The sequence below is a fragment of the Myxine glutinosa genome, chromosome 11, assembly GCF_964187855.1.
Source record: "Myxine glutinosa chromosome 11, kmMyxGlut1.1, whole genome shotgun sequence".
Lineage (NCBI taxonomy): Eukaryota > Metazoa > Chordata > Myxini > Myxiniformes > Myxinidae > Myxine > Myxine glutinosa.
In genome coordinates, this window is record NC_136271.1 from 66,665,836 (window position 1) to 66,691,112 (window position 25,277).

Below are 25,277 nucleotides of genomic sequence, written 5' to 3' on the forward strand. Positions count from 1 at the left end.
CCTGGACAAGCCGTCTGCGCTTGACGTCGACCAGGAGCCCATTAGCGCACAGGAAGTCCGCGCCAAGCAGTGCCATGGGCACGTCGGCGGTGACGAACGTCCATCGGAAAACCTGCCCTCCAAACCGCAGAGAGAGGCAGCGTTTTCCGTACGTACGGATGGGCGTCCCGTTCGCGGCAAGCAGCGCGGGGCCCCCACCCGCGGCGTGCTTGTCTGACGTGCCGGCGGGAATGTCACTCACCTGTGCTCCCGTGTCGCACAGGTAACGGCGCCCGGAGAAGGTGTCCGTTATGAACAGCAGGCTGCTCGAACGGCCGGCGCTCATCGCCACAATTGAGCGCCGGCCCGGGCGTTTCCCGACCCGTTGAAGGAGCACGGCGGATGACACCGCCGAGCTTCGTGGCCGAACTTGGCGTGGAACCAGCACCAGGTGGTGGAGCTGGAGGAGCGCGGCTGGCTCCGCCAGGCCGGTGGAGTCGACGGGTTTCCCCGCGGTGGCGGTTTTCGCCGCGGCGGTGGGCGGGGCGTGGCGGCGTTCACGAGGTGCGTATCAGCATGCTGCTGAACCACAGCGTGCTGTAGAAGATGATGCTGTGGAACATCAGCGTGCTGTAGAAGATGATGCTGTGGAACATCAGCGTGCTGTAGAAGATGATGCTGTGGAACATCAGCGTGCTGTAGAAGATGATGCTGTGGAACATCAGCGTCGAAGGCCGTGACGGCCACGCCAACGCTCGCCCGCGTGTCCGAAGCGGCGAAGTACTTGTCCGCCTCGGCCGCCAATGCTCGGGGTTCCGTTAGCCCGGTCCCGGCCAACGCGAGGCGAACCTGCGCTGGAAGTTGGCGACGGAAAAGCGCCCGGAATAGCGAACCGGGGGCTTCGTCGCCCAACAGTGACAGCATATGGTCCATTCGGACCGACGGGCGCATCTCACCGAGCTCGGGGAGATCCAGGAGGCGATCGGCCCGTGCGTCGTCCGTGAGGCCGAACGTGGCTAGGAGTAGCCGCTTGAGTGCCTCGTACTTGTGGCCGTCCGGTGGGTGGCGAAGGACGGACACAACTCGAGCGGCCGTGCCGGGCCCGAGGGAGGCGACGACATGGCAGTAGCGCAGGTCGTCGTTGGTGAGGCGCCGAAGCTGAAATTGGGCTTCGGCCTGGACGAACCAGACTTCGGCCTGAGCCTCCCAAAATTCCGGAAGTTTGACGAAGGCGGCCATGGCGATGGCGTCGCGTGTGGAAGGATCGCTCCGGCAGATCCAACGTCGAGGGTCACCAGTAAAGCGCGGCGTTACGCGCGCTGCTTGTGAGCAAGGAGGAAGCGGACAAGCGGTAACATATAAATGTCTTTATTGTAAGACTACACTGTAACACTCTACTCCTCCGGGCTGGACGGCTGGTGCCTGGTCGCCCGGTGTATATCATGAGGCCACGCCTACCCCTCGGGCGTGGCCACCGCCCACTTCGTGCGTGGAATGATGTCACCACGCCAGTGGGCTTTTGTGTCCACCACAGTATAATAGAAAGGTAGAAATAATCATATGTAAATATAAATAAAAAGTTTAGTCTGATGACGTCACAATACTTGATCCTTTACTCTGAGGCTTAAAGTCAATTATATTAAAGAGTATTCATTGTGGCTAAAATACCTGGAACTGCTTATGGCAAAAGCGAAAATACTGCTATGTTTGTGGGGGCGTAGGGTAGTTAGTAATGTGTAAGGCCTTATAGCATGGATGGTGTGCTCACGTAGGATCATTTTTTACCTACAATAAGGACGGATCATGTTTAGGCAAAGTTGTCCTGTTTTTTTGTTTGCTGTTGAAAGGCTGACGTGATGGCTTATAGGTACGCACACTCACCTTGAAGCTGTCTAGCCTGGGCTCGAATCCCGACCCAGTTATATACTGTCATCTGTGCGCTTCACGTGCAGGGTGATTCATCATTGGTGTGCAGTCCCTTTGATGGACAATAAACCGGAGTCCCGTCTGCGTTGGTGAACGATAAAGATCCCATGGTGTCCTTAGCAAAGAGTAGGTGAGCTATCGCTGGCACCCTGAACAAATTATAAAATTCCTGCCCAAACCAGCAGAGGGCATTGCATCAACGGCACAGCCATACCTCAGCCAATGATGCTACCCCGTGGCCTTGTGCTGCACACGAATGAAGAGGAAGATGCCATTGGAAGGTGCTGTTGTACGCAGAAGTGATAGCTAGAATAAGGTGTTGCATAGGTTCTGTCCTTCCTGTCCAAACCGGCGAGGGCCAAGCAAGGCAAAGTGAAGGGACCATAGAGATGATTATTAATATGTGATGGGACATATATCAACATGGGACATACAGTGCATTCAGAAAGTATTCAGACCCCATCACTTTTTTCACATTTTGTTATGTTGCAGCCTCATGCTGAAATCGTTTAAATTCATCTTTTCCCTCATCAATCTACACTCAATACCCCATAACGACAAAGAGAAAACAGGATTTTAGAAAGTTTTGCAAATTTATTAAAAAGAAAAAACTGAAATATCACATTGTCCTAAGTATTCAGACCCTTTGCTATGACACTTGAAATTTAGCTCAGGTGCCTCCCATTTCTCTTGATCATCTTTGAGATGTTTCTACACCTTGATTGGAGTCCATCTGTGGCAAATTCAATTGATTGGACATGATTTGGAAAGGCACACACCTGTCTATATAAGGTCTCATAGCTGACAATGCATATCAGAGCAAAATCCAAGCCATGATGTCGAAGGAACTGTCTGCAGAGCTCAGAGACAGGATTGTGTCGAGGCACAGATCTGGGGAAGCCTACAAAAAATTTCTGCTGCATTGAAGGTTCCCAAGAGCACAGTGGCCTCCATAATTCTTAAATGGAAGAAGTTTGGAACAACCAGGACTCTTCCGAGAGCTGGCCGCCCGGCCAAACTGAGCAATCCGGGGAGAAGGGCCTTGGTAAGAGAGGTGACCAAGAACCCGATGGTCACTCTGGCTGAGCTCCAGAGATCCTGTGTGGAGATGGGAGACACTTCCAGAAGGACAACCATCACTGCAACACTCCACCGATCTGGGCTTTTTGGCTGAGTGGCCAGACGGAACCCGCTTCACTCCCACAATCCTCCTGACAGCTGTTCTCACAAACCTGCAGCCTCTGTTGTTGTCTCTCTGTCAGTGCCACCATCTCCAGACCATAAGGTAGGCCAGTGTTACACATGACATCAGGACCTTTCCTTTCAATCTCCTTGAAATCTTTCTGTCTGCCATTACACCCTCCACCTTCCTCCATGCAGTTGCACCCACATGAATCCTCCTCCGCACCTCTGCCTATGTCCGACTTACCATCCCCGGTCACTGTTCCCCCAGATACTCAAACCTATTTCCGTGTCTGATTTCCTTTCCCTCTAACCTGATATTATTTATTTTCTTTGCTGCCAAACCCACGCCACCTCCATCTTCTCAATGCTAATTTTCAGCCAATGCTTCCCACATGCCTCCTTCCACTCCCCCAGTACTTTCTGCATCTCCCACCTACTCTCCATGCACCACAACATCCAGATCGTCCACATACAATATCCTTCCCATACTACCCTTCATGTTCACTTCCTGCTTACCAGCTCCATCACCATGATAAACTGGAGTAGGCTGAGAACGCTTCCCTGCCTCAAACTGATATTCAAGCAGAACTCCTCCGTTATACCAGGACCAACCAAAACTCTTCCCTTCATTACCTTGTACATCCCTTCCACCAACCTAACTTCTGCTTCTGGTACTTTCATCCATCTCAGTGTCCCCTTCACCATCTCTCTTGGGACAGTGTTGTAGGCCTTCTCCAGGTCCACAAATCCCAAAGCCATTTCACCTTGCACCTCCAACTTCTTCTCCACCAGCTGTCACAGCATGATCGACATCCAATCCGTCATCCCCCTACCCTTTCTAAATCCCTGCTGCTCTTCTCTGATCTCCATCTCCACTCTCTTCCCTATCCTCCCGTCCAGAACTCTCTCCAGCACCTTCATGACATGATTAAGGAGCGTAATGTCCCTGTACTTCCCCGGATGTTGAACATCCCCCTTTCCCTTCCATATCGGCACAATTAACTCTGTCCTCCAATCTTCCGGAATCTAACCCTCTCAGATACATACATTCAACAACCTCTTCGCCCACCTGACTCCGACTTCTCCTGCTGGAATTATCATCTCTGAACACACCTCATCAATGCCTGGTGCTATTCCTTTGTTCATCTTCTTCAATGCTGTCCCTGCACCTTCTCTCCGTGATCTCCACCAACTCCACTTTCTCCTCCACATAAGTCGGTAGCTCCAGCTCGCCATTGCTTCCTTCCCAGTTCAACAGCTCCTTGAAATATCCTTCTAACACCTTCAATGCTTCCCCCCTCTCTGTCACTAGCCTGCCATAATCACCTCCCCTACTCATGTCCTTGCTATCTCCATCCCTGTCATGAGCCAATTTATAGATCTTCTTCCTCCCACCATCCTCTTCCAACTTGTTATACACCTCATTCTCCATATAATTCCTTACCTTATCCACAGCTCTCCTTGCTGCTCTCTTCTTCTGCCCGTACAGGTGCAGCAACGCCACATCTGGCTGCCCCCCTCTATCCTTGATCTTCTCTATCCTCTTCCAAACCTCCTTCTTTTCACCAACTACCTTCACTACTTCCTCCGTCCACCATACCTGGTTTCTATCCCTCGACGATGCAACGATCCTGATGTCCTTCCACACCAAACTTCTGCAATTCCCTTAAACGTCTCTCCCTACTTCTTCCACTCCTCCTTCAAACATTCCGCTTCTTTGCTAAGTTGCTCATACCTGGCCCACATCCTTTCCTTGTACTCTACGGCGACATTTCCCCTACACTTCCACCACCGAATAACCTTCCGACCCCTGCTCTTAAAATCTGTCCTTTTCTTAATCCTCACCACAAACACCATAGGCTTGTACTGCGTGGTAACATGCTCTCCTGCCACTGTCTTACAATCCTGAACCTTCCACAACTTTTGCTTCCTTACAACCCCCAAATCCAGTTCTGTTCTGTGCTGTCCACTCCTATAGATAATCTTGTGGCTTTTCCGCTTTTGAAAGAATGAACCAGCTATGGCCATTCCATTCTTTGCCACCAGATCCACAAGCTCTTGATCGTCTCCTTCCTCGTTCCCCATCCAAATTTACCAACACATTTCTCTTCACTCGGCTCTGTTACTCTCCAATGGACGTTAAAGTCCCCCACAATGCACAGCATCACCTCCATCTCAACCATTCTCATCATCCTCTCCAGTGCGTCTCTGAATTCCTGCTTCTCTGCCGCAGTCATTCCCATTTGTGGCCCATACACTGACATAACACATCATTTGCCTCTGTATCACCACCCATGCCACAACTATCCGTCCCTCCCATATTCCACTCTGACCACCATCAATTTTAATAAAATAATGATTTAAATTTTTTAAAAGATTTTAAAATCTGGAGGTTTAGTGCTATTGAAGCAGTGGTAATGTGTTATACACCACTCTTACTTCGGGAGCGGTAGACAAGATGGGGAGAGAGGGGGAAGGACACAAACACAACATTTGAGAGCAGGGACCGAGAGACATGGAGACATCGAGAGAACTGTGGGAGGGAGAGGGCTTTGGGGGGAAGGCATGGGAAGGGGGGGGGGGGGTGGGAGAGGTATAAAACATATGGACACTGCCAAGACTTCCAGGAAAGAAGTTGGAATTTCAAACAAGGTGGATCTGGGGTGAATTAGTGGGGGTAGAAAAGATCAAGGTTTTGGATGGGGGAAGATAAGAGATGGTGGTGAACAGCTGTTTTGAAGACCTGGAGGGAGGAGTGTGATTGAAGTGAGTGTGGGAGTTTGTTCCAGAGGCGGGAGAAAAGAGGAATGAAAGAGTGAAGGTGAGCAGAGAGCCGAGATTTCGGCAGTTTAACCATCAGAGGGTGGCTGGCAGATCTTGTGCGACCTGTAGGAATATTTGGGGGACAGAGCACAGAGAGAGCTGGGAGAGCAAGGCCGGAGAGGAGTCGGTAGAAGACAGAAAGACCACCTACCTGCCTGCGGTGAGTGAGTGAAAGGCCCTCAGAGATAGCTTCATCGCGGGAGATTCCAATGATTCTGAAAGCTTTGGATTCAACAGCGTGAAGCCGAGCCAGGTGTGAGGCAGGAGCACCGGCCCATAGGGGAGAACAGTATTCCATTGAGCTGCGGATGAAAGCCTTGTATGTGGTGAGGAGCTCAGGTGTGCCTAGGAAGGACTTCGCACGACGGAGGATGCCCAGTCGGCGATTGGCTTTGGAGGCCAGCTTGGAAATGTGGTTTTCCCAAGAAAGATCATGGCAGATAGTGAGACCCAAAAGCTTGAGCGACAGAACTTCTTGGAGAGGATTGTTGAGAAAGTAGATGGGAGGGTTGTCCAGTCGATCTTTTCGGAGAGACATAGTAAGAGTGTGAGATTTAACCAAGTTGTTCCTCGATCATAAACTGATAAGACAGATGGATGGACAGACATTAACCAATTGCTTAACTCCGCTTTTCGCTTCACGTGCAGATATATTCTGAAAGTATTTGACGAAAAATTGCGGTCAATAAATCTCGTATATGAAACGAACCCCTATGTTGAGGAGGAAATGGAAGAGAATGTGAAATCGGAAAAGAGCCCACCAAACATACCTTGGCAAATAAAGGAGCTCAATGCATCTGAAGCACGGTGTCATACAATTGAAGTCATTTTGCAAAACATTTATGAACTAGAACGGCACTCAGTAGAGAGCATACCCCCGCCTGGTTGGCCATATCACTCAATGGTGAAGAATCACTTTAAAAATTCTACTAGCTGGATCCGGATCCGGATCTTCACGAAAACTGAATCGACTCTTCCTTGTCACACGCACAACCTGTCCACCAAGTTTCGTCCAAAATCGTCCACAACTTTTTGAGATACCCTGCTATGTATAGTTTTTGGCCCTATCCCCCAATAGTAAAGAATCACTTTAAAAATTCTACTAGCCGGATCCGAATCCGGATCTTCACCAAAATCTAATCATTTCGTCCGTGTCACATTCGCTACATCTATGCCAAATTTCGTCCGAATCCGTCCACAACTTTTTGAGATATCTTGTTCACAAACGGAGAGACAGACAGGGGTGAAAACATAACGTCCATCCACCTTTGGTGGCGGGGGTAACTAGAACGTCACTCTGTAGAGCTCATACTTCCGCCAGGCGGAACAGTTTATGGTTTCTATCCCACTGATAGGCCGAATCTGGATTCGGACCTGGACCAAAATCGAATCAGTTCGTTCTTGTCACCGAACCAACTCGTCCACCAGGTTTATTCATAACTCGTCCATAACTTTTTTAAGTATCATGTTGTATAAACGCTTTTCAACCGATCTCTCATTGGTGAAGAATCACTTCATAAATTCTTATAGCTGGATCCGGATCCGGATCTTCACCAAAATCGAAACATTTAGTCCTGGTCACATACGCTACCTCTCTGCCAAATTTAGTCCGAATCCGTCCACAACTTTTTGAGATATCTTGTTCACAATCAGACAAACAGACAGATAGGGGTGAAAACAAAACTCCATTCACCTTTGGTGGGGAAAGTAAAAATTGATTTGTGGGAATGCAAGATCTGAAAGTGAGAATATCTGATTTTTTCAAATTAATCTCAACGTGTAAAAACATTTGCACAAACCAAATGGTGCATGCCCAGTTACATTAGCTTGTCATTGAACTCAGGGGTACCACTTAAATAAACAACTTTATCTGGATGTTTGGTTGCTATACCAACCCATGACAACAGAACACTCAGTTATTCCTGACTCATGCTGCATTACTAAGATGGAGAGAATAGGTTCATCCACAAAATAATGATTCAAATAACTTTAACCAAATTGAAAAATTGAAGATATTCCACATAATCAAATAAAATATACCATATTGTTATGTCGGTGGGGTAGTGATATGTAGTCAGGTAGATTTGTATGAATTAACATGCTCTGGATGTCGGGTAAGAACCATCACCATGTAATACGTTTTGTTTAGCTGAATGTCGGATAATGGTGCGTCTTCGTCCCCATTATGAGGAAAGGGGCATGTTAACTAGGATCGGGATTATGTTAATTCCCCTGTTCGTCAAACCTCAGTAATTTACATCCTTTGTCCCTTATGGCACCGCACCATAGACAGTAGCACAGGAAATGCCCGTTAATTAAACCACACTAAATAATAAAACTAACCGGCACCCAGATTGGGCTGATTGGGATGATTGGGCTGATTACCACGCACTTGGGCTGATTACCCCGACTGGAAAGGACGAAAGATCCGTGAAGACACGTCTCGAGGAGCCGTGATTGGCCAGGGCTTCTGATTGGCAGAGAGAAGGGTGGAGCAAGAAGGCACCAACTGATTGGCAGAGAGAAGGGCGAGCAAGAAGTGGCGCACTGATTGGTGGAGAGCTGGACGAGGTGGTGGTGGCCTGCGGACATTGGTGGAGAAGCACCGATGATGTCACGACCCGACGTTAAAATAACTCTCGGACGAACATTTTGGCTCTCTTGTTTTTTGCCCTCGACGACCTCTGGATCCCTTGTTGTTCTCCCTCGCGCTCTTGTGCCTGTTCTCGTTCTGGACCTCGGGAACGATTGTGCTTGGACCGACCATGTTTAGAGGTGCCATCGGAGACGTACGGAGGCTGCAGGAGGAGCTGCAGTCCGGGAACTGCGGTTCTCCATGCGTGGACGAGTGTACGAGCACTGCAGCGCGAAAGGGCGCACCGAGGCCTGGTTCCCGCCAACGCACGCGCTTCACGCTCAATGTAGCCAGCGTCCCGGGCCCGTTCGCAGGCCATGACGGGGACCCACCAGTGATCGGAGCTAAGTGCACACACACATAATTTATGTTCCAGTTCTTCCATCTCTTTTGTCTGTGTTTGGTTCTGTGTGCGGTAGCGCCCCATATAGGAAATTTAGTTTATCATCGCGCTTTTCTTTGTCCCGGTATCCGTTTTAATAAACCCTTTTGTTATTTTCCCTGTACATTTTAAATCCCGTTTCGTTTGAGTTACGTTTTGCAGGTTGAAGACTGCCCGGCGGGATCGCTCAGGTAAGCACTTCAGCTTCCTCCCGTCCCCTTTCTTCCTCCCCGCATATAATAAAAATCTGCATTTGATCAGTCACCTCCGAGTTAAAGCTCGCTATTGGCCATTCGTGATCCCTGTGGTGTTCACCTGGGGAATCTTACGACAAAATAATGGTTCAAATAACTTTAACCAAATTGAAAAATTGAAGATATTCCACATAATCAAATATAATATACCATATTTAAATAAATATAAGCATGCACTTCAGTCTATCAATAAAGAGGCTTGGAAGGGTTTTACAATTCATCAAAGCGATATGGTTTGTATGTCTAACTGCTCCACACATATGTTGCCTCACTTGGAAGTGAAAGATCCCAGCATAGCCATCACCAAAGTCCTGGTCTGTGGGCACGACCCTTGTAAGAAGTTCTTGATTCATCGTCAGACAGGAGAAGGCAGCCAACACCCAGCAATCACCTGCCTCCCCCACAACCTTCCAATAAAAACTCACACCGAGCACACTGACAGTAAAATCCATGCATTGGAAAGGAATAAGCGTGCAGGTGATTTTACATAGGTGTAATGATACATTTTCACCTTCAGATTATGTTGAACTGATCAAGCTTTGGTTTGTGCATTCCTCAAGCATGGCTTGAGTGGTGACATGTCATGTTCATAATGCAAAAAGGTGTAGCCTCAAAGGCCTGGAGTTGAGGCTCGGGTTACGGATAGCATAGGTTTTTTTTACGGCGTAGCCCATAGGGCAAAGCCGTCTAGAACAGTGTTTGTCCGTCTGTTATGTATGTCCCCTCAAACGTATACCAATCAGAGCTGTGGATCTGGTCACATGACAGGGTGATGCGATTACGTCTGATGTCATTACGGCGGTACAGCGGCTGCCTCTCCACACAACGCCATTTTGATTCCAATTTCGTTCAGGCCAAACATATCATTGAACCTGTCATATATCACAATCGCCATGCTCTACCTTAACGTTTTTCATTCAGTGTGAAACACAAGCAAACCGATTGTTAAAATGATCATCAAATATCGAAAGCATCGGCGTTACGACTATTGCAACAAAATGGACCGTATAGGCCTTAGGCTTTATGCTTCGGACAAATTAAGCCCAGGTTTCTTAATACAGTGGTGTATCGTTTCAGTAGTATCGTAATAGTAATAACAATAATATAGTAAATATAACCATAACACTTTAATCCCAATGCCGTGAATACAAAGTTAATGGATTGAAGCGGTGTATGGTTCATGATGAAATGATGAGCGGTGTACGGAATAACAACCGTAGAAGTAAGGAATTTGCCTCGATTTTTGATAGCATGTTGTTAACCCAATCCTTGTGGGGTATATAGATTACAGTAGATCTTCCCTCAGTCCTGTAAGTAAAAGTTACCTCACGGATGTTTGTTTAATGTTATAAGCAGCATTAGTGACTGTTTAAAAAGCTAATCATATGTGTTTGTGGTTTATAATATTTTACAAGCCCGGCTACGCTGCTGTTAGACTTTCGGTTTTGCTTTGTATATTATGTTGAGGCTCGCTCATGGAAGAGCTAACACACATAACATACTAGCAGGAGTACCCGGCGTTGCCGGGCGGGGGAGGGAGGAGGGAAGTTACCTGTGCAAAGAGTGCTTTAACCTCAGTGTTAACCTCAGAGTTTAACCAGAGTTTAACCAGAGTTAACAGAGTTTAACAAGTGTTTAACCTCAGAAACCTCTTCCCCCATCCAAAACCTTGATCTTTTCTACCCCCACTAATTCACCCCAGATCCACCTTGTTTGTAATTCCAACTTCTTTCCTGGTAGTCCTGGCAGTGTCCATATGTTTTATGCCTCTCCCACCCCCTTTCCCATGCCTCCCCCCCAAAGCCCTCTCCCTCCCACAGATCTCTCGATGTCTCCATGTCTCTCGGTTCCTGCTCTCAAATGTTGTGTTTGTGTCCTTCCCCCTCTCTCCCCATCTTGTCTACCGCTCCCGATGTTATTTGTTTTATGTCGGTTTGTCGGTTATGTGTCGGTTTGTCGGTTTGTATTTCTGTGTGATAAATGTTCGCTCTTTCACGAGCCTCGATCTTGTATACAAAAAAAAAAGAAAAAAAAAGAAAAAAAAAGTGTTGCCCAGGTAAAAAAAAAATTGTAATACCCTCTGCCACCATCACCAGGTGGCGCTACACGGTACACATTCACATAGATAATTTATGCCCCTCTCCTGGTCCTCCACATCCCCGCATGAGGCTGCGGCCACATAGCCTATGTTACCCCCCAGACAAAGTTATATTTGTATTTGTACCCCGAGTAAACCACTATAAGTGTTTATATCTGGAGTACCGAGTGTTGCTTAAGAGAAAAAGAAACATTAACATATTTGAAATGAGAGAAAATGTATGGTAAAAGCAATTACATCCAAATCAGAATCCACCACAAATGTCAAATCATGTAATTTCACCTTTTAGTTAAATATATGCTGTTGAATGTGCCGTTCATCACGTTTCTGAGTTAAGTGTGATGCCGATCAGGAAGAAGAAGAAGCCTTACTACCAACTTCGTACACTTCTGGAATTGTTTGATTTATTTGTGTTGAAACGTCTGGTGATTGTTTTGTATTTATTTATGTGAATGAGTACTTGTATATAACTGTCATTAATAAAAAGGGCTTAGGCACTATCGAGCGATTTATTTATTTATTTTATCCAAAAAAACGACCTTTTTTTTGTTTTTGCCAAAAACACTCCCAGGCACTCACTGATGAACCTCTGAAAGTTTGACGAAGATCCGTTCAGCCATCTCTGAGAAAAATGGCGACACTCACAGATCAACATCTCTCTTATATAGTCGATAATAAAGATTGTGTGAGATGAGGAGGAGAGAGAGGGAAGCACCACAACAGTAAAGAACCGAGACATCGGGAGATCTGTGGAAATGGAGATGGCTGGGGTGGGGTGCACGGGATAAACAAGATGGACACTTACAAAGACTTTCAATAAAGAAGTTGGAGATTGAAAGAGGTGGATTTGGGGTGTATTAACGGGGTTAGAAAAGATCAAGATTTTGGATGGGGGAAGATAAGAGATGGTGGTGAACAGCTGTTTTGAACACTTGGAGGGAGGAGATGGATTGAAGAGAGTGAGGGAGTTTGTTCCAGAGCCAGGAAAAAAGAGGAATTAAAGAGTGAAGGTGAGCAGAGAGTCTTGATTTTGGAAGTTTCACCAGAAGAGGGTTGCTGGCAGATCTTGTGTGTCCTGCAGGAATATTTGGGGAACAGAGCACAGACAGAGCAGGGGGAGCAAGGCTGGAGAGGAGTCGGCAGAAGATAGAAAGACCACCAACCTGCCTGCGGTGAGAGAGAAAGGCCTTCAGAATCAGCTTCATCGTGGGAGATTCCAATGATCCTGAAAGCTTTGGTTTCTACAGCGTGAAGCCGAGCTAGGTGTGAGGCAGGAGCACCGCCCCAGAGGGGAGAGCAGTATTCCATTGAGCTGCGGATGAAAGCCTTGTATGTGGTGAGGAGCTCAGGTGTGCCAAGGAAGGACTTCGCACGACGTAGGATGCCCAGTCGGGGACTGGCTTTGGAGGCCAGCTTGGAAATGTGGTTTTCCCAGGAAAGATCATGGCAGATAGTGAGACCCAAAAGCTTGAGTGACAGAACTTCTTGGAGAGGATTGTTCAGAAAGTAGATGGGAGGGTTATCCAGCCGGTCTTTTCGGAGAGATATCGTAAGAGTGTGAGATTTGTCAGGATTGAAAGACATGTTCCATTACATTATGTTTTATTCACGGAAAGAAGCAAGCATGTGATTTTTCTGCACAATCATCATCAGGCCTCCTTCCCTCAAGTACAAAATGTGCTTTGTTTTTGTTTGTGTTACAAAAAAAATGACGACATCAAACGTTTCTTGCCATTGGCTCAAGCGTGTAGAGCACTGTGCACTTGTGTGATTTTAAAAAGATTAACATGGCAACTGGTATGCGTTTGATACTTATACATCGAGGATTTGAAAGAAGGAAACAAATACCATCATACCAAGAAGACAAGTGATACATCCGGCTCCCCAACGATTTGATCGACTCGAGCACGGCATCAACACTGCTATGCAGCACCCGGGTGCAAAATGGAAAAGGCCTCGTAGACATAACGGAACAAATATTACGGCAACTCGATGGGGGTGGGCAAGGTAACCATTCCATTACCTACCTAAAATTGGTAACCATGGCAGATACTGCTGACCTCATGTTAATGGCAAAGTACTGCCTGGAATGCTCATCCGTATAAAGAAAGTATGTGCAATCCTAGGAGAGTATTTGCAGGTCACAACTGCATGGACCACATTGATGAGGTTCTGCATCCCTTCTTCCCCCGTGTTGTCCTCCATCAGATGCTGCCTGACTGTTGCCATTGGCAAAACGAGACCGAAGCACGGGTTCTGTTGTCTCACATCACAGGAACGTCGGTGGTCTCCGATTTCCACCATAAACTCTCCAACATTGTTCTGAGAGCTCTCGTTTATTCTTTGCTTCTTCCGTCTATGGAACCACCTTCCAAGGAAGAAGTGCAAGCCCATTTATTGTCATACCTGGTGTTGGCCCAATGGTTAGGGCGGCGGGCTTGGGATCCGATGGTCCTGAGTTCGAATCCTGTTCAGCTGTTGAATTAATACCAGGTGGGGTTGACTCAGCCTGTCATCCCCCCCAGGTCGGCGAAATGATTAACAGGGTGCTGGGCCCTCTCTCAAGGAGGTCGGTGGCATGATTCGCACTCCGGCAGCCGTAAAAACACCTTATTCCGCAGCACACACAGTGAGGTGTGTTCGGATGGTGCTAAAGAGTTGTCCAAGGACGCAGTGAAGTGCTGATCCAGCGTCCGCTCCGATATATATATATATATATATCTTCTTCTTATATATCTTATCTATCTTCTATATATATAAAAGAAAGTGTTTGGTTGTTTGTCTGCATGCGCTAATCTCCTGAACGGTGAAAGATTGGAGGAAACCTCTAACACAAAAAAATGTCTGGACGGGCCCCGGGAAGTTTATAGGCTAGGCGGCGAGGCCGGGCTGGGCCCATTTCGCAATAAATCTTCTTCTTCTTTCAAATTATCTAGAAGTAGGCCTACAACTTATGCACTTAATAGGAATATCTGACTGATTGCAACACATGCTTTCAAAATTCTCTCTCGTGGGGCCCGACAGAAGAAAGAACAAGGGATCGTTGAGCACTAACTGATACTGGGCTCGCGTCAGACCTATGTGCAGAAGATTAAATTCATTCAAAAAGAACCCGGGCAACGCCGGGTGCATTCAGCTAGTTTATCTATACAGTATATATAAAGCAGTAAAGTATGTTTGTTTTTTTGTCCTCTTATAACTCGAGAACTACTCATCGCAGAGCAAAACCAAAGGCATATTCGGAATCAATACGTCTCAGAGCAACTACAGCACACCTTAAAATTAAAAACACTTCGCGTTTTAAAATTATGACGTCATCAGCGTATTTCGGAACGTTAATTTTCAACTTCATATTCGGAATCAGTACGTCCCAGAGAAACTACAGCACACCTTAAATGTTTAAAAACCTTCGGGTTTTAAAATTATGACGTCATCAGCGTATTTCGTAACGTTAATTTTTCAACTTTGACGACAATGACTTCCGACTTCCGGGTTCGGAATGCGGGACCAATGCCATTTGACAGGGAATAAAAAATAATGCGACATTCAATTGACGACAATGACTTCCGACTTGACTCCCCCCTCCCCTCCCCCCTCCCCTTCCCCCTCCCCCCTCCCCCTCTCCTTCCCCTCCCCTTCCCCTCACCCTCCACTCCCCCTCCTCCCCACTCCCCCTCCCCCTCCCCCTCCCTCCCCCTTCCCCCTTCCCCTTCCCCCTCCCCTTCCCCCTCACCCTCACTCCCCCCTCCCCTCCCCCTCCCCCTACCCCATCCTCCCCCTCCCCATCCCCCCTCTTCTCCCCTACCCCCTCTTCTCCCCTCCCCCCCTCTTCTCCCCTCCCCCACCCTCTCCTCCCCTCCCCACCCCTCTCCTCCCCTCCCCCCCCGTTCCCCTCCCCTCCACTTCCCCCTCCCCTCCCTTCCCCCGCCCGGCAATGCCGGGTACTTCTGCTAGTATATATATATAGATGTATATATACAGTCGTGGCCAAAAATATTAGCACCGTTGCACTTTTTTCAAATAATGCACATATTTCTTCCAGAAAATTGTTGGAATCAAAAAATATTTTGGTATCCACACTTGTATTTCTTTGGTTGCAGTGGAACAAAACAAAAAAGCCGAAAAATACTAAATCTTAGCTATTCCACATATAAATCATAAAAACACCCGGACAATGTTATTGGCACCTTTCAGAAGTTGTTAGAAATAATTGGATTTCAAGCAGGTGATTCTCCTTTACTTTGGAATTGAACTCACCTATGGTGAGTTTCAGGTGCCTGCAATATAAAATCACTCATTCAACCAGTTTGAATAGAGAAAAGGAGTCATTCTGGTGTTTTGTGTCTCTGTGTGTAACACAATGAGCATAAAGAAAAAAAGAAAAACTGGAGAATTGTCTGAGGAGGTCAGACTCAAGATTGTAGCCAAGCATGGACAATCTCAAGGCGACAAGTCCATCTCCAGAGACCTTGATGTTCCTGTGTCCACCGTACGCAATGTTATCAGGATCCTGTGTCCACCGTACGCAATGTTATCAGGAAGTTTAAGGCTCATGGCATTGTAGCCAACCTCCCTGGACGTAGCCGCAAGAGAAAACTTGATCGTAGATTGCAACGAAGGATTGCTCGAATGGTGGAGAAAGCACCTGGATCAACTGCCAAACAGATTCAAGCTGAACATCAGACACAAGGTACCACAGTTTCAACTCGCACCATCCGTCACCAACCCAATGACAGGGGGTTCTATGGTAGGAGACCCAGGCTCAGAGGAGAGAGACATAGCCCGACTGGAGTTTGCCAAAACACACCTGAACAAGCCATAATCCATCTCAGAGAATGACCTGTGGACAGATGAGACCAAATTAGAGCTTTTTAGTAAAGCACATCATCTCTATGTTTACAGAAAACAAAATGAAGCCTTTCAAAGAAAAGAACACCTTCCTTACAGTCAAACATGGAGGAGGTTCAGTGATGTTTTGGGGTTGCTGTGCTGCCTCTGGCACTGGGTGTCTTGAATGTGTGCATGGCGTCATTAAATCAGGAAATTACCAAGGCATTTTGGAGCGCAATGTTCAACCTAGTGTCAGAAAGCTGGGTCTCCATCGAAGGTCATGGGTCTTGCAGCAGGACAATGACCCCAAACACACTTCAAAAAGCACCCAGGAATGGTTCAAGACAAAATGCTGGTCTGTTCTGAAGTGGCCAGCAATGAGTGCAGATCTAAATCCCATTGAACACCTGTGGGGAGATCTGAAAACAGCAGTTGGGAGAAGGCACCCTTCAAATCTGGGAGAACTGGAGCAGTTTCCACAAGAAGAGTGGGCCAAACTGCCAGTAGAGAGGTGGAGGAAGCTCATTCATGGCTATAGGAAGCGCTTGATTGCAGTTATTTTGTCCAACGTCTGTGCTACCAACTATTAAGTGGAGGGTGTCAATAATTTGGTCAATGCCATTTTTTTTATTCTCTGATTTAAAAGGATATATTAAATTATGAATCAAAAAGAAAGGTTCTGTAATATTAACAGTGAAATAAAGAATTGTGGAGACCAAATACTTTTGTCAATTTCAACTTCTTTTTAGAGAAGATTGTGAGCTATTTGAAAAAAGTGCAAGGATGCCAATATATTTGGCCACGACTGTATATCTATATCTATCTGTCTATCTATCTATCTATCTATCTATATATATATATATACTAGCAGAGGTACCCGGCTTTGCACGGGAGTGGGAGGAGGAGGGGAGGGGGAAGAGGAGGGGAGGGGAACGGGGGGGGGAGGGGGGGAGGGGGAAGCGGGGGAGGAGGAGGGGAGGGGGAAGAGGAGGGGAGGGGAATGGGGGGGGAGGGGGGAAGGGGGGGGAGGGGGGGAGGGGAGGGGGGGGAGGGAAGGGTGCGGGGGTGCCCAGGGGAAGAAGGGCCCCTCCCCTCCCCCCTCCCCCCCCTTTCCCCTCCCCCCCCCTCCCCTCCCCCTTCCCCCCTCCCCCTCCCCCTTCCCCCTCCCCCCTCCCCCCTCCCATCCCCTTCCCCCTCGTTCCCCTCCCCTTCTCTTCCCCCTCCCCTCCTCCTCCCCCTTCACACCAGGGGGGTTGACTCAGCCTGTCATCCCACCGAGGTCGGAAGTCGGAACTCATTGTCGTCAAATAAATGTAGCCTGTATGTTTCACTCTTTGTCACATGCCGTTGGTCCCATGTCAATCGGATGAAGTTGAAAAATTAACGTTACGAAGGTTCTCTGGGACGTACTGATTCCGAATAATGAAGTTGAAAAATTAACGTTCCGAAATACGCTAATTACGCTAACAGAAGCGCTGGAGGGAGCACTGCGCTCCCTCCCTTAGATTCCCTCCCTCTTCTGCTAGCGCTAATTACGCGTAACACACTAATTTTAAAACCCGAAGTTTTTTTAATTTTAAGGTGTGCTGTAGTCAGAAGCGCTAGAAGCGCTGCGCTCCCTCCCTTCGAATCCCTCTCTCTTCTGCTAGTGCTAATAATACGCTAATTTTAAAACCCGAAATTTTTTAAATGTTTATGTCTCCGTGACATTCCTGGGACCATCCCGAGTCGAACAGTACTTTCCGCTCGCAAATCCGTCCACGGGTTCTCGAGATCTTAGAGATCGTAGATAGATCAGGATACAGACACAGAGGCCAACTCTACTTTATATATATAGATATGGAATATGTTTAAACCGCAGCTGTGATGCTGACGCCGCCGCCCCCCCCCCCCCCCCCGCTAGAATTTCCATGTTTTAAACGTTTCCGAGTGTGTACCCTGGTCAGAATAGGTACACCGTATCCCTGCGTGTCGTAAGAGACGACTAAGAGGGTTGTCGTCAGGAAGGGCATCCGGCCATATAAACATTGCCTCAAAAAGAGAACCATGACAATTACAACTACATATGGGCAGGGTGCAGCCCAAAGTGGAGATCAGTTTCTGAGGTTTGGGACATGGAATGTAGGGACAATGACAGGGAGATCAGGAGAAGTGGTGGAAGTATTGGTCAGAAGAAGAGTGGACATATGTTGTGTGCAAGAGACGAGATGGAAGGGAAGTGGTGTGAGAATGGTGAAGGGTAGGCAGGGACAGAAATACAAGTTTGTGTGGCAAGGGTGCCCGGAGGGCGTGAATGGTGTTGGTGTCCTGTTTTCTGAGGAGTTTGTAGACAGTGTTGTGAGTGTGACTAGAGTGAGTGATAGGTTGATGATGGTGAAAATGATGATTGGAAAGCTCTTGGTGAACGTCATCTCGGGATATGCTCCGCAGGTTGGTCGAAGCAATGAAGAGAAGGACAAGTTCTGGTGAGCGATAGAGAAGCTGATGGAAAACGTGAAAGATGAGGACGTTGTTGTGGTGGGAGGAGACCTGAATGGACATGTGGGAAGGAGTATGGATGGTTTTGAGGGAGTTCATGGGGGTTACGGATATGGTGTGAGAAATGGAGAAGGTGAAAGGATTTTGGAGTTTGCTGATGGAGCTGATTTGTTGATTTGTAATACTCAGTTCCAGAAAGAGGATAATAAGCTTGTTACATACACGTCAGGTGGGTCGACGACAACCGTTGACTACCTGATGGTGCGTAGGCGAGATAGGGGGCACCTCCGGGACACAAAGGTGATCCCGGGGGAGGAGGCTGTTTCACAGCACCACTTGGTTGTCTGCGACATAAGGGTGAAAGGTGCGAGGAAAGCTCGGCGGGTGAAGTACCAACCAAGAATGAAGGTGTGGAGGTTGAAAGAGGTGACAGTAAGGGAGGCATTAAAAGAGAGGCTGAGTAGGGTGGAGGATGATGTGGTTGAGCTTGAAAGTCGTTGGATGTCAATGAAAGCTAGTCTGTTGGGAGCCGTTGGTGAGGTATGTGGATGGACAAAAGGACCAGCGAGGCACTCGGAAACATGGTGGTGGGATGATGAAGTTGGAAAGAGGATTGACGAGAAGAGGAAGAAGTTCAAGGAGTGGCAGAAGGCGAAGGGTACGGGAGCAGAAACAGCAGAGCATGAAAGTTATAAGGCAGCCAGGAAGGCTGCAAAGAAAGAGGTAGCAAAGGCGCAGGAGGCATGTAGGAAAATGTTCGGAGAACGCTTGGATTCGGAAGAGGGTCAGAAAGCAGTATTCAGGATTGCAAAGCACATAGCGAAAGAGAGGTGTGATGTGATGGGGGTGAGTTGCTTGAAGGATGAAGTGGGACAAATCGTTGTCGACCCAGATGGAATTAAAGGAAGATGGAAAAGATATATGGAAATGCTGTTGAATACAGAGAATGAATGGGATGGCAACATCGAGAGGAACCCAGTTTTAGGACCGGCAGAGAAGATAACTGAGAAGGGAGTTGAGGAAGCGATAAAAGCAATGAAGAGTGGAAAAGCGGGAGGGCCGACGGGAGTTGTGGGAGATATGTTGAAGGCAGCAGGAAGTTCGGGTGTGAAGAGAATGACAGAGATCTGTAATCTGGTGGTGAAAGAAGGCCGCATTCCAGTGGATTGGGAACTGAGTACCCTCGTCCCTCTATACAAGGGGAAAGGTGACCCTCTGGAGTGTGGCTCGTACCGTGCGATAAAGTTATTGGAGCATGGAATGAAGGTATTGGAAAGGGTGTTGGAGAGGAGGATAAGGAAGAAAGTGAAGATCGACGAAATGCAGTTTGGATTTATGCCAGGAAGAGGAATGACAGACGCGCATTTCATTGTGAGGCAGTTGCAGGAGAAGTACATGGAGAAGAGGAAGAAGTTGTTTTTTGGGTTTGTTGATCTGGAGAAAGCATTCGATAGGGTTCCACGCAAAGTATTGACATGGGCATTGAGGAAGTTAGGAGTGGAGGAATGGTTGATCAGAGTAGTGATGGCAATGTACAAAAGAGCGCGCACAGCTGTAAGGACAAAGGACGGGAACAGTGGTGAGTTTGAGGTGAAGGTGGGAGTGCATCAGTGGTCGGTACTAAGTCCACTACTATTTGTAGCTGTGATGGAGGTGCTGGCTCAGAACGTAAAGGAGGGTTTACCACGGGAGTTGTTGTATGCAGATGATCTGATGTTGATTGCGGAAAGTATGGATGGACTGAAGGAAAAGATGAACAAGTGGAAGGAATGTATGGAGACAAAAGGTCTGAAGGTGAATATCGGAAAGATGAAGGTGATGGCAAGTGGTAAAGCATGTGGTGAGGTGGAAAGAACTGGGAAGTGGCCGTGTGCTGTGTGCAGGAAGGGTGTCGGAGTGAACTCCATTCAATGTACAATGTGCGCTGAGTGGGTTCATCAAAAATGTAGTGGTCTGAGAGGGTCATTTACCAGTGTGGCAGCTACATTCAAATGTAAGGTGTGCACAGAGGGAGCTGCAGATGGAGGAAATGTTGAGTTGGATCTTGGAGATGGCATGAAGCTGGAAGGTGTGAAAACATTTTGCTACCTCGGAGACATGCTGAATGGAGAAGGTGGATCAGACTCGGCAACGGTTGCTCGAGTGAGATGTGCATGGAAGAAGTTTCGGGAACTGAGTGGCGTGCTGATGAGGGGGAGAGTGTCGCTGAAGCTGAAGGGAAAGGTGTATGCTGCATGTGTGAGAAGTGTTGTGATTTATGGGAGTGAGACATGGGTAATGAACATAGAGCAGCAACGAAGGCTGGAAAGGGTGGAAATGCGAATGGTTTGATGGATGTGCGGAGTATCGTTGAGAGAGAGGAAGACAAATGATGAATTGCGAAAGATGATGAGAATAGAGCCTGTGATTGATGCTGTGAAGAGGAACAGGTTGAGATGGTTTGGTCATGTGTTGAGGAAGGATGAAGTGACTGGTTGAGAAGAGTGATGGAAATTAATGTAGAGGGAAGTAGAGGACGGGGAAGACCGAGAAAGACTTGGCTAAAGATGGTGGAAGAAGAAATGCGGGCAAGGGGGTCAACAAGGGGAGATGCAGAAAATAGGGCAAAATGGAGGAGATTGTCATGGGGACCGCAAGGCTAACCCCCGCTCTAGCAGGGAAAATGGCCTTAAAATGCATGTTGTTGTTGTTGTATATATATATATATATATATAGTTCTTCTCATCCAAAATTCTGACCCATGATCTTTATTATCCCCATTAACCTGACTTCGCCCCCTTTCCCTCTCCCATTTTCCTGTTTTTGTTCATTCCCTTGAGTTAGTCCCATGGTCAGTTCTACCTTCCTCTTCCATGAGGCTTGCTCCTGTGTAAAAACAAAACTAGAACGACACTCGGTAGAAAGCATACCTCTACAAGGCTGAACAGTTTACGTTTTGTATCCCACGGATAGGCCAGGAATGCATCCGGACCTGAACCAAAATCTAATCGGCTTGTTCTTGTGACTTGTCCCGAATCATCCAGCAAGTTTTGTCATAATCCTTCCACAATCTTTTGAAATACCATGCGCTATACATCGTTTTTGGCTCAAACTCTCAATGGTGAAAAATCACTTTGAAAGTTCTAATATCCGGATCTTCACCAAATATAGTCAGTTAATCTATGTCACACACCCAACCTGTCCACAAAGTTTCGTCTGCATCTGTCGATAACCTTTTTGAGATACCCTGTGCTCACAGACAGACAGCTTGGGTGAAAACAACCTCTGCCTAACTTTGGTGGTGGAGGTAACGATGGTAAGGTCACGATGATGTACCACCACAAGCTTCCCCATCAAATTTTTTTAATTCATTTGTGTGCAGCAGCCAGTGGCTGCTTGGCTGCATTTTCTGGGGTGCAGCTGTGACGCTGATGCAGTGCCCCTTTACCAGCTAGCTGGTACTCATTTTTCCGACCTCAGAAAGATGACAGGCTGAGTCGACCTGCCTGGCGATAATTCAATGGCATGACAGGGGCTTGGACTGAAGACCCTAGGATCATAAGGCAGCCACCTTAACCATTAAGGCTTCCCCAACAAAATGAACCAATGGCTTCATCAGCTTCAACCACAAGCTCTGTCACCTAATCAGCAAGCACATTATTGCTGACAAGTCATCTGGTTCTGCAAAGACTGCATTAAAGAAAACTGGCCAGATATTTATGCAGGTTGCAGTCAGGTGGTCATAAAAAACATGATGGGATGAAGTAAGATGTTATGCTTGTGGGTCAAGATACAAATTTGCAGATTCCATTGTAATCTCCTGCACCGTTCTCTAGTTGATTCTCCCCAAACGAGAGCAACAGGTTCATGACCTGCCAGTGTTATTGTCATGACCTGCCAGTTGTGATCTGACTTACAAATTCCAGGTAACAGTTGTGATCATTTTGATTGAAATCTGGAAGTGGAGGGAATATTTTGCATTCAAAACAGCAACATTCTGAGACATTTGAACAGAAGCTTAGAGAAAAATGCCAGCATTCCAAAGAAAACAGCCGGGTGATTCCAAAATGTAAAGGACAGCAAGATGGATTAAAGTTGGTCATTACCAAGAAAGTGGGCAACCATCAATCTGACTTTAACTCGTCGGTTTGGGGATAAAAGAGCGAGACAGTAAAAGTAAAAGCAGCTGCAAATATCATAAGCAGTTATGCCAGATTGTTTCCTTACCCAGTTCTCCTTGAAGGATATCGGTGCGGTGACAACCATCCACAACGAAACGTGGATTTTTACAGATCTCCTGTCGGAAAAGTGCAGGAAAAATAATGTGAAAGGAAGATTGAAGTTTAATCACTTAGAAAATGAACAAGTCCACAAGTCAAATGAGAAAGCATCCCAAAATGCAACTCCAGTCCCCGCATCCACTTTGTACTCGAAATACATTTGATGAAAACAACAGTTTTTAAAATGTAAAATGTATCAATTGTTGTTCTAAAATCTAAATATTCTCAAAAAAGCTATGTTTAAAATTTGATGAGAAAAACTCAAATGGTATATAAAGAAACACGGAAGCCATTACAAAAACTGGCCGGCTCACTCTGCATGGCGGACGGCCTATTAAGGCCTATTTATACTAGCTGTGCATTTGTACTTACTGTGATCCAATTATTAATGTTTTCATGTATTATTATTATTATTATTATTATTTTCTTCGTTGTCGTCTTTTTAATTTCTATAATAATAATTATTTTCCATATTCTCATAAGGGTTTGTTGAAAGGTTGATGACCAGAACTCAAATGCTAACAAGAAAGAGACGTGTTTTTCACCAGTACGTGCTTTTAGTGGTTTTTAAGGCTTTTGTGTTAAAACAAATATGGCGGCTGAACCACGTGACTGATGGAGTCATGGTTTTTTTTTTCCTCCACCAATTTATGGTGGTTTTTTGTTTTTTTCATGGTTTTTTCATGGTTTTTTCTCCACCTCCACCAATGATACTTGAGATAATGCTCAAGAAATTTCATCCTGATCAGATGAAGTTTTATACTTGTCGAATTATGACGTCACAATGGAGGCATCATCATTCACAATGGAGGCATCATCATTAACATATTTTATTCCCCATGGAGAGTTCTTTACAATGAGCCGTGTCTCCATTTTTTCTATGTGGCTCTTTCTGAGATATAGAGGTGCAAAAGTTTTAGGTTTTTTCCAAAATGGCGCCAATACCACGTGACCAATGACGTCATAATTATAATTAAACAATTCTACAGGTGGAGTTGCACATATCGTGGAAATTTCCTGTCAGTTGAACCAACGGTTGCCGAGAAAATCATATTTATTCTGTGCAGACAAACAGACAGACAAACAAACCAAAATGCAATACCCTCTCCTCCTGTGAGGGTAAATATCTATTTTGGGGGACAACTACCCCTCCTCATCCCCCCGCCCCCCTCAACCCAGTATACCTCCTCAGACCCCAATTTTTCTAATGCCTTGAACAAACATTGGTACATCACGGGTGATGAAGGTTGTGGTGAAGTTTCATCGAAATTGTGTGTGTAGTTTCAGAGGAAAAAGCAAATTCCTATTTTGGGGGGAGGGGGGAGGGGGGTCAAACCTGGATCCCCTTTGACCACTGGTAAACATCCTTAGGCCACAATTTTTTTAATGCCGTGAATAAACTTTAGTCACAACACAACAAATATCATTTGTGCCAAATTTGGTCACAATCCCTTTAGCGGTTTCGGAGAAGAAGATGCAAGTGTTTACGGACTGACGGACGGACAACGCGCCATCGCAGAAGCTCACCTGAACTTCGTTCCAGGTGAGCTAAAATATAACAAATGAGGAATGAAAAAAAAAAAACCATGGACAAATATTTCCACCATCCAAACATCAATTCACAGGATTCGCACTGTGACAGACAGACAAAAGAAAGAGTTTACCAAACGATTGTTTTTCATCCAAAATAGCCTTTCACTCAAAGGGAAAAAGGAAGGCAAATCCGCTGGCAGCAAGATAAACAGTGCTGAACATGTTTCATGGTCATTACTTTACTTTCATGCTCTCGTTTCCTTTGGACAGATCGGAAATTCCTGCTAGAAAATTATGAAACCAAGAGGTTTGTTAACATTCAGCCCTAGAGTGTTTAAAAAGAGCAACGATCAAGTACAACACAGACATTCATACACTTACACACACAAACACACACACACATTCATACACTTACACACACACACAAACACACACACACACACACACACACACACACACACACACGTATAAATTATATGAACTGCAATTGCAGACTGCCAAAGCTCATGCCGTGCAGCAATTATTATATGATGATTTCTTCAAGTTTCAACCGATTTGTCTGCACTGACCAACTAGTTTACTAGATGGTATTCATAGAATACTAACCCTGTGCAGTCAACTTGTGGTAAGGCAACTCTTTTGTTTTTGAATTTTTTTTTTTTTCTCTGATCCAATATGACTGTGAGACCACGTGAGTGATGACATCATAAATTTATATTCTCCAATATAATTATTATGTCGATCACGCTGAATAAATTTCAAACTACACAAACTAATCGTTTTCCCTGTTGAATTTTGACGTCATAATTAACGTCAAATGACGTCATCGTTACCGACAGTTATTCCCCATGGGGAGTCCTTTACAATGAGCCACGTTTCAATTTTTCCCATCGAG

General features: G+C 46.4%; 1 protein-coding gene across 1 annotated transcript in view; it reads right to left on the minus strand.

Moving 5' to 3' along the window:
* LOC137436734 (calpain-3) overlaps positions 1 to 25,277 on the minus strand; it is a 129,631-nt gene that overhangs the window by 91,165 nt on the left and 13,189 nt on the right. Inside the window, exons 3-4 of the mRNA XM_068130779.2 lie at positions 22,797 to 22,866; positions 9,457 to 9,575 (exon numbers count right to left, since the gene is read on the minus strand). Coding sequence (XP_067986880.2) covers positions 9,457 to 9,575; positions 22,797 to 22,866 — 189 coding nt within the window. The remainder of the gene's footprint in view (positions 1 to 9,456; positions 9,576 to 22,796; positions 22,867 to 25,277) is intronic.